This window comes from Corvus brachyrhynchos, unplaced genomic scaffold, assembly GCF_000691975.1.
Source record: "Corvus brachyrhynchos isolate BGI_N302 unplaced genomic scaffold, ASM69197v1 scaffold898, whole genome shotgun sequence".
NCBI lineage: Eukaryota > Metazoa > Chordata > Aves > Passeriformes > Corvidae > Corvus > Corvus brachyrhynchos.
The window spans coordinates 12,387-22,098 of NW_008239562.1; the positions used below are offsets into that span (position 1 = coordinate 12,387).

A 9,712-nucleotide genomic window follows, 5' to 3' on the forward strand; every position below is an offset into this window, starting at 1 on the left:
AGAGATACTGTGCAGTCCCAGGGAAGTCCCATGAACGGCAGCTGGATGTTGGTGCACCACAGCCAGTGGGTTGTTTGAGTATAGCTGTAGAAAAATGTAATTGTACATGCTTATTTGAGAAGTAAAAGGTAAAAACATCCAGATTTTTTTTCTTTTGCAGAGTTATCAAGTGCAGCCTGTGCTTTGTCAGGACCTCGTTCAGCGTGTCCATGTTTTCCCATCTGTCTGATCTGAGAAAAAGTTGGGGCTGTGTGTTTCCAATAAGCTTTTGTTTGTGACCCTGAAAAGGGCAGGTGTGTATCCTTCAAGAAATAGAGGTACAGACTAAATGGATCTAAAGACAGCAGTGTTCAACGCAGCTCGTGATGGCAAGCTGCGTCTCCTTTCCAAGTTACTGGCAAGCAAAACTAGAGAAGAGGTGGCCTTACTAATGTCAGAAAAAACCAACGGTGCCACACCACTTTTGATGGCAGCCCGTTATGGGCACGTTGACATGGTGGAATACTTGTTGGATTATTGCTCTGCTTCTATAGAGATTGGTGGTTCAGTTAATTTTGATGGTGAGATCATTGAGGGAGCTCCACCATTATGGGCAGCATCAGCTGCTGGACACTTGAAGGTGGTTCAGTGTCTGTTGGATCATGGTGCATCTGTCAACAACACAACTGTAACAAATTCAACTCCACTTAGAGCAGCCTGTTTTGATGGTCACTTGGAAATAGTAAAATACCTTGTGGAGCACAAAGCAGACTTGGAAGTATCAAACCGTCATGGGCATACATGCTTGATGATCTCATGTTACAAAGGCCACAAAGAAATTGCTCAGTATTTACTTGAAAAAGGAGCTGATGTTAACAGAAAAAGTGTTAAAGGTAAGTTTGTTTTATTTTTCCTTGTAGTAAATAGGAGTGAAGTTAGTCATATTCTTGAGGAGGATGACATCCAGAAATATTCCTCTAGTCTCACAATGTGAATGTATTTTCCAGTAAGAGATGAAGCGTATTTAGCTATGTTTTTACAATTTTTTTCAGCATACTCATTTAATAGTGGCTATAAAATGTAATTCTAAATTGATACACTTTAACCTAAAGACTTTGCATTTATGCAGATGCAAAGAGTTAATTGACTTTTGCTGAGAACTCCTATTTGTAGCAGGTTTGTATAGTAATAAATATGTGAGCATATATTGTGTAAATTTTAGGATGTTTTTCATTTTGTTTAACAAGCCAAATATGCTGTATTTAAAATACACCTGTGCCACTAAGATTAGAATAGGGCATAAAGGAGAATAATTCTTTTCTACATTGGAAATGAATAATCACTTTCCTCTTTACTCCTCCTCTACCTCAAACTCCTGAATTCTTTTGGACCTTTTTTTCAATGTTAGTAGACAAAAATATATTTTAGAATTGAGATGAAGCTTCATGTGACTGATTGCAACAGAATGACTTCCAGTGGTGCACAGATCACAAAGAACATCTGTTTGCCTTGGTATACAATTATCCTGACACATTGTTCAAAGTGAAGACTTACGTCCTTTTTGCTGTGATCATATTTATGTGGACCTCTTATTCTAATTCCTGGCTTTTGTTACATCTCAAACTTATATGTGAATATGATATTGGCCTAAAAAGCATGTTGATTATTGCAGGTTATGGTTAACTTTTTTAGCTCATTCAGCCAGCATTGTGTCTCAGCAGCTTCTTTTTTTTAAAATATGTTTATTAATAATTTATCTCCTAATAAATCTTTCTGTAGCATAATATTTCAGTTGGCCTTTTCTGGATAATTACAATTTTAACAGTATCGTATACTTCAAGTATATTTTGACAGAAAAACCTGTAGTGCCTAGCTTACTGCACAATATTGTTAAATACCAAATATGAGAGTAATCTCTTTGAAAAAGCTGTTCAGTTAAATATGCCTTTTTCCTTCAAGTCATGGAGTTAGGTGGATTTCATATAAAGAAAGCTAAACAAAAAATGTGTCATAGACGTGGGCAGAGCAAAATAAATCTTCCTTTGGAAGGATTTAAGGTTGCCGAGGAATCACAGACTTGTGGTGGGATAAAAATGTCATGTTTCTAGACTGGGCTCTTGGAATAACAAGCTAAATATAAATATATAATGCTGTTATGAGAGATTACTACAGGTTCTCTTCCAGGTATTTTTGAAACCAGGTGTGGCGGAGTAGTAGCCAGAAGACTCTCGGTCAGGAACAAGAAGTATGACATTGATTATGTGGCTGATAATGATTAGATTTATTGCTAATACAGTATCTAAATACTGCCAATGCAGTATAAGCAGGTGTAAAGGGTTAAAATATCAACAGGTTCGGCTAGAAACATATAGTTTTACAGTCTTTGACCTTGCAGAATGCACAATTACAAAGTAAGAAAGCATCTATGGAGCTACTTTAGGATTTTATATACATATGTGACCAGATCTTAGTGCTTTTACTCACCCGTCCAAAAGTGAGTGTTCCCCATCTTTTGGGCTGGATGTGCCTTGCAGGTGTCCCTGCCGGGGAGGGGGGAGGGATCCACCCAGAAGCTGCCTGCAATCGCAGGAGACCAGTTGGTCCGTTCTCCAGCAGCATTTTATACCCTTTTGCAGGTCGATGTGTACTAAAGTCAATCGCAATCATCACAGCTCCCCCATCTCTGGAATGCGTTAATTTTGCGAGCTTTCAGACAGTTCCTCCTGCAATTCCCACCCGGTGTTCTTATCTTAGGACAAATCGCATTGCCCATCAGAGACGGTAGGGGGAGGGTGTGGGGGTTCAGAGAACTCCCAAGAAGACCCAACTATCTTTCCTCGTCACAGCAGGGAAAGTGAGAGGGCAAAATTACTCGAACTATCCCTTAGGCTTTTTCAGTAGATTTTCTTATTGTAAGATAAGACTTTATTCACATTTAAAAACCAGAGACAATTCTAGAGCTGAGAGAAATGTGAAAATATGTTTTCAAGTGTTGACACTTCCAAGGAAAACTTCAAATACTTGGAGATTACAAGATAGGTAAGTCACAGAGGTCGAGAAGCCAGGATGACAAGTGAGACAGGGATAAAAGAGTAGTTTAAAAGCATGCAATTAAGTCCTGCTTCTACAATACAGCCATAATCCACCCGTGATTTGGACTGCTAACATTCAGAATGCAGATGTTTTGGAAGTAAAGCTGTGGAAGTGCAAAAGTACAGCGATTCAAAGAAAATCACTTAACAGCATAACCTGTTAAGAAAGCATTCCTCTATTCAGTACCGGGAACGTGCTGGGGGTGTCCCTTTCCATAAGCACACTTGCTGGGGCATTGTTACCTTGGGTTTATATACATTGTAATATTCAAAGAATTCCCCAAGCCGCACCCAAAGTCTGTCCCCCTTGGTATGTAACAGGCACATAATTCAAAATTTCTTGGATTTTTGGTCCTTTATGTTTTCATGGAGCAAGATTGTCATCTACTGTCTGTTGTTCGGAACTGCATTCTTTATTTTTGGGGTTTTGGGGTGTTTTATAGGATTCCAGCGTCTTCCTCATCACGTCCTCTGCTTGAACTTCCATGCTTGCGCATGCGCTGTCCATCTGTGCTGACTTGTCCACCTTTTATCTTGGAAACGTGAGACCCATGCAATTAGCCTCAGCAAGGCAAAACTTATATGAGTCTTTCATCTTGACAGGTTTCTACTTATTTAGTGTTCTGAAGGTCTTAGGTCACTGTAATCAAGCCGCAGCTGGGGAGGTTTGCTCATCTTCTCAATCCCTGGTTATTAACGTTCTACTATGAGCTAATAGTCTAAATAGCAATTAAAACAAAGCTACGAATGGCGGTTATATGGTAAAACTAAACTATAGATTGAAAGTTACAAAGTTTAAGCAAAATCAAGCAAGTAAAGCTAAATTATAAAATGAAAGTTACAATGTTTAGGCAAACTACAAAAACGAGTAAAAACAAACTACCAAACTAGGCAAAAATACAAAATTCTTTTTTAACTCCTTTCAACAGCTAGGATATGATTTCTGAGTCTGATCTGGTAGGATACTACACTGAGGTAAAATATAGGTTTAGCACCATCTAACAGGAGATGATGGTGAAGGAGGAGGTAACAAGATGTTTGGGGTTAGACAAGTGCTACTCTGCAACAGATGGTCAATAGTTTTGAATTTAAAATATGAACATTTAGTTGTCTTTCTTCTTGCCCCTGTTTTACTGATCTGACTTTTACAGTTTCCTCAAACTTTTATGAAGAACATATGGGCCACAGAAATGGAAACAAAGGATTTTCTTAGTACTTTGTCACCTAAACAGTGCAGGGGGTGTGGGGGGGTGTGGTGGTGGTGATGATAAACAGGATAAGAAAACTCTTGTTTTTCTTTCAGAATTGTGGAAAATAGCAAAGATACCTGTAGAATTCAAGACGTTTTTAGAAAAGCAGAAAGTAGTTAAAGCAATGCTTCCAATGTGAGTTAATTCGGCATTGTTGTCCTAATTCAGAGGCTTTTCCAGTACATTACTCTTAGTTTGAGAAGCTGCAGGTTACAACTATCTGGGCTTGATAGGTTTCACTGATATGAAACAGAGGTTTTGAACAGCAAATTAGTTTGTGTGGGGTTATTTTTTGTTTGATTGGGTTTTTTGTTTGTTTTCCTCTTAAAATAAGGAATAGTATGGACAGTACTGTGTATGGTGGTTTGACCCTGGCTGGATGTCAGGCACCCACCAAAACCGCTCTATCACTCCCCTTCTCAGCTGGACAGGGGAGAGGAAATATAACAACGGTTCACTCCCCTCCTCAGCTGGACAGGGGAGAGGAAATATAACAATGATTCATGAGTTGAGATAAGGATGAGTAAAGATCACTCACGGATTCCCGTCATGGGCAAAACAGGCTATTCTCTGGGGTTTTCTCTTTTGCTGTGGTATTGTCCCGGGTACAGAATAAAGGAGGGGTGGAGTTTCTAGCACTGTTTAATTCCATACCACCTACAGCATGGCAGGGGTGTGGTTTCAGAAGAAAACGGCGAGCCGCCGGAAGTTCGGGCAGGTTTACCTCGGATGGGGAAAAGGGTAGACTGGTCCCTTAAACACGCGGCAAGTGGTAACTGTTGCTGAAGCTGCAGAAAGGGGTAACTGTTGCCGAAGCCACAGAATGACGCAACTGCTGCTACCGCTGCAGCCGCCGAGAGCCCCACCGAAAGACACAGCGCCCATCAGGGCTGCCGCCAGGACTACCGCCGCCCCGGGGGGAGGGAGCCCCCTGCATCGGGACTGCTGCTGCAACCGAGAGAGCCACTGTTTTGGCAGCATAGCTCCTGTTAGGACTAACTACCTTTCCAGGTACCGCGTAGTCCACTGGCGGGGGGGGCAGGCGCCATTTTTGTCTTTTGTTTTTGGCCTCGAAGCCTTGGTCAGTGAACGCCTTTTAGTATGTTAATCATCCTCTTTTTGTGTACTTGTGTATTAATCTTGTTGCTGTTACTGTTAATTTTTCTTATTTAATTGCTGCTTTTTTTTCAAGTAAATGGTTCTTAACTTGGAATCTCTGCTTTTAGTCTCCCTTTCACCCGGGGGGGGGGGGGGGGGGAGAGAGGGGGTTTCAGCTGTGTTTTTAAACAAGCACAGGTATGTAAATCAAAACTCAAACCATCAAGTTTAGAATCATGATAAACAGCCTTTGTGACAGGCTTTTAATATAGCTGCTGCAGTGATTCAGTATAATTGGAACCCATACCTAGGAACCAGAGGAATGCATATGAACTCTGAAGGGGAGGGAGTAGTGGTAGAAGCTACGACTCTTCCCATCAAAGGTTAATCATAAAAGTCACATAAACAGAAATGTCTTTTCTCAAATATAAGAGATCCTAGGAGAAACCTTCTGTGGTCATCAGTTGGAGATCTCTGACACATCATGGGGACTTTCTGATCTACACTTAAGTGACTTTCTTCAAGGTAAAGCTTCAACTCTTGATGTAAACGTGGAATCTTTTGACTTTGGAAAAGGGCCACGTTTATTTAGTTCTGTTGTCAGTTGAGACAAGTTTTCCCATATTTTGGGTTTTTTTTTTGTTCTGCTTTCAACAGTCCTGCAGTGATTGATAGGATGTTTATTACTTTTTATTGTATATTAAGCTCTTTCACAAAGTGGTTAAATATGCTAAACTCTGAAGGTGAATGCTAGGTAGTATCATTTCATAACCACACTTATATGTGATGTTTCAACTGACTATGCAGGTGCTGAAATTGTCACTTCATCAATTTTTTACAAGGGACATCAGTATCCTTTTAATTAGTGTATGTTTCTGGAATTCACTTAACGTTTGAAGCTATTTCTCATTCTGACTAGCTGTTTGCAATTCAAGAAAGTAGGGAAGAGTTGATTAGCACTACTAAGCTATTACATGAGATAAGAAGTACAAGTAGCCTGCAATAAAAGAGTAAAACCAACCTCACTGAAAGTGAGATGATGTGCATAAACGGAAAGATGGGTCTTTTTCATTAAATAAAATTTTCCTCTTTAGAATTGAACTTGTATGGACATAGGAAGCTTAAAAAAAAAAAAAAAAATGCACATGACATCAGTGTGCCAGAATCATCTGTTTAGAAATGAGCTGTTTTCACTTCTCATGTAGGCTTTCAGATGAGCATTCTATTTTTGAATTTAAAAATTGCAGCTGTAAGTTTAGCAATTCACTTCTATTCCTGAAGCTCTAGGAAGCATATTTCAGATGCAAAAAATAGTTTCTGTTGAAATTCAACAATTCAGAACATTTTATACATTACTGCCACTTAGTATTATTAATCTTGATAATATGAGTTATCATTAAGTACTTTTGTGACCAAGGGAACAGTTATTCCATTACAGAACATGGAACAACTTGTTGAGGTTAATAGTTCTTTGCAATTTTTACTTTATTTTTAAAAGGAAGACAGACCTTTAATTTTCCTTTGTCAAGTATACTGAGTATAGACATGTAAAACAGTTTTCTTTTGCATTGCCTACATTTGTATGTATGTACGTATCAATAATTTTTTCTTCAAAAGTCAATAAACCTACTAGAGGACATTTCCTTCAAGTGCCCTGCTTAGAAAAAAAAAATAGATGTTTTATGAACAATTTCATTTTCTGAAGGTGATTAATTTCATCTATGAGGCTGCAAAAATATACATTCATTTTATTTTAAACATATGAAGAAAAAATGATTTAATTTGAAGGATTGACCAGTGTGTAAAGCTCAGCAGCTGAGTGTCTATTTTCAGTAAGAGATCTTTAGTTTGATACTACATTGCTATCATATTTTAAAAATAGTCTTTTTTATTTAAAAAGTTTTGGTTATGAGAAATTTGATTAAGCATTTTGCAAGTTTTAGTAAGTAGATGTAGTTAATACTGGTTGCAAATCAAGCCAAATCAGTTTCCTCCCCATGTCACAAGCTATCAGCCTAATTTGGGAATAATTACCTTCTGACACAACCTCATTAGACACACCTCCCTTGATGAGCTGCCTGTTGAGTGTTTTGGTTTTTTTTGGTGGTTGGTTGGTTTGTTTGGTTTGGCGTGTTTTTTGTTTTGTTTTGGTTTGGTTGGTTGGTTTTTTGTTGCAAGACTGGATAGTTGGGGAATTAGTTCTGTGATACACCAAGCATTTGTGTAATGTTCATATTATCCCTGTTAAAGTAGGGCTAGAAAGAAACATGAAACTATTTCCTCTTTAATACAGCAGTAGATATAACATTGATTTTAATTTTTTACTAAAGGAATTGGTACAAAAATTGGATTGACTTAGCTGAAGAATTGCATAGATATGTTCAGGCACTGTTTATCCCTGTCACTATAGATGATACAGTATTTTTGAAATGGGTAAATTGTGGAACATAGACCTTGAGTTAGATATCAAGGCTAACTGCCATGTCCTCTCAAATTCTTCCTCAAATTTAACACTTGATAATTACTAGGTAGATGTCTGGAATTCTTGTCAATTCTTAAGGTTGGGTTATGTGTGAGTGTGGGTGTTTGTTTCTTTTAATTTGGCAATTCTATACCCATCTATCTGCCCATGTCCACATTTGGTTTTTTGAAGCTTGTATTCTTATATTTCCTTCCTGCTGCTGTTCCATCCAGCCAAACTGAAGTGCAGCCACTAAAAATTAGTGGTGATCACTTTCATTTAATTTTTTGTGCATTGCTTGAAATAATTGTGGTCTCTACAATATAAGTAGCTAGAAAATACCCTATTCCTGATATGTTTTCAGTAACCACTTTTTCAGTAAATAGTTACGATAGTAAGAAGAAACAAGTCTCTTAATTAAGGAGATCCAGATGGAGAGAATATTAAAAATCCTTGGTGATTTAGGAATATTTCCATGTGTTATGCATAGCTTCATTGTGAATTAATGCCATATAAACTGTTGGTTTGTTCTTGAATTATGTAGGCGCTAGCTAAGCTTAATTTGTATGAATTTTTGCGCTATTGGTGTGTCACGGCATACATTTCTGGTAACTGATAAAATAGTGTAAAGGGCATAAATATGTGGTGATGGGCCCACAATGTGTAATACGAATAGTTGCCATTGATCCTATTGTCAAATATAGCAATATCTATATCAATAGTTGTTAAATAATTGTAAGAACTTTGGTGGTACTAGTGCATTTTGATATGTTTGTCTGTAATATGCATTTGTTATGACTTTTAATATCTTAAAAATCTTGACTTGAAGGTAGAAATAAAGGATTGTGAATGATAGTATGTAAAGATGAAATAGTTGTGACCTAAGGATGACTATAATATTTCAACAAGTACAATATGGTCTGCAATAAAACATTTTTGTGAGGTTGTATTTTTTTTAAATCACCTAACACCTCAAATACAACTTAAAATATGTATATGAATATTTTGAAATTTAAATGTTAAATTTGCCTAGCTAACACAGCATTCTGACATGTACTGGTAAAAAAATCTTTTTCATCCCAGGCCATGTCTAGATTGGCATTGGAATTGCCAGCCTCCAAAAGACCTTTCTAGTGTTTCAGAGCTCTGCTGTGAGTGAGGTAGCATGGACTTGAATATACCCTAAACTGGCTACAGTAACTGGTGGCTTAGCCTACACCCAGATGGATCTGGTTTTGGCTTTATCAGTAAATGTTTCAGAAGTGCAGATGGTCTGAGGAGCCAGTCAGTATTTGCTTCTGGGTTGACAACTATAGTTAAGTTTTGTCTTGGGGTGACTTTATGATGTGTATCCCATATTGCTGCCCTATGCCCAGAAATTAATTTTTGTGCCTTTCTATGCCTTTAAACTGAGTCTGAGAGGAGGTAGGAGAAACTGAGCAAAACTTTTTCAAAGGAGTTTGCAGCTTGTTCAAGGTCGCATAGAGATAGAGACTTTTTTTCAGCTGTGGCAGGAAGGGAAGCTCCCGGCTTGCTTTTCTTTCCAGCCAGCTTTTGGCAGTTTTTTCCTCAGCTCTTTTTCCTTCGGAGAGTTGAACTTTTGTTTTTCCTGGGACTTAGTTTATTTTTCCTTTTCTCTCTGCTGGACGGTTTCAACATCAGAATACATCGGGAGGACTTTCCACTGAGGCCTTGGCCCTGGAGGTGGGCCCACCACCCCGTCCCAGCTCCAAGGAGGGGGAGAGAGAGATCTGCGGAAGGACTCTGAAATTTTCCCAGGTTTCTCTCAGCAGGGCGAGGGGTTTTATTATTTAGCATTATTATCCTTTTCC

At 38.3% G+C, this 9,712-nt stretch overlaps 1 protein-coding gene across 1 annotated transcript in view; it reads left to right on the plus strand.

The window, feature by feature from the left end:
* The first annotated feature begins 323 nt into the window (after positions 1 to 323).
* Positions 324 to 9,712, plus strand: part of LOC103621059 (protein fem-1 homolog C) — a 21,108-nt gene continuing 11,719 nt past the window's right edge. Inside the window, exon 1 of the mRNA XM_008639802.2 lies at positions 324 to 872. Coding sequence (XP_008638024.1) covers positions 329 to 872 — 544 coding nt within the window. The 5' untranslated portion in view covers positions 324 to 328. The remainder of the gene's footprint in view (positions 873 to 9,712) is intronic.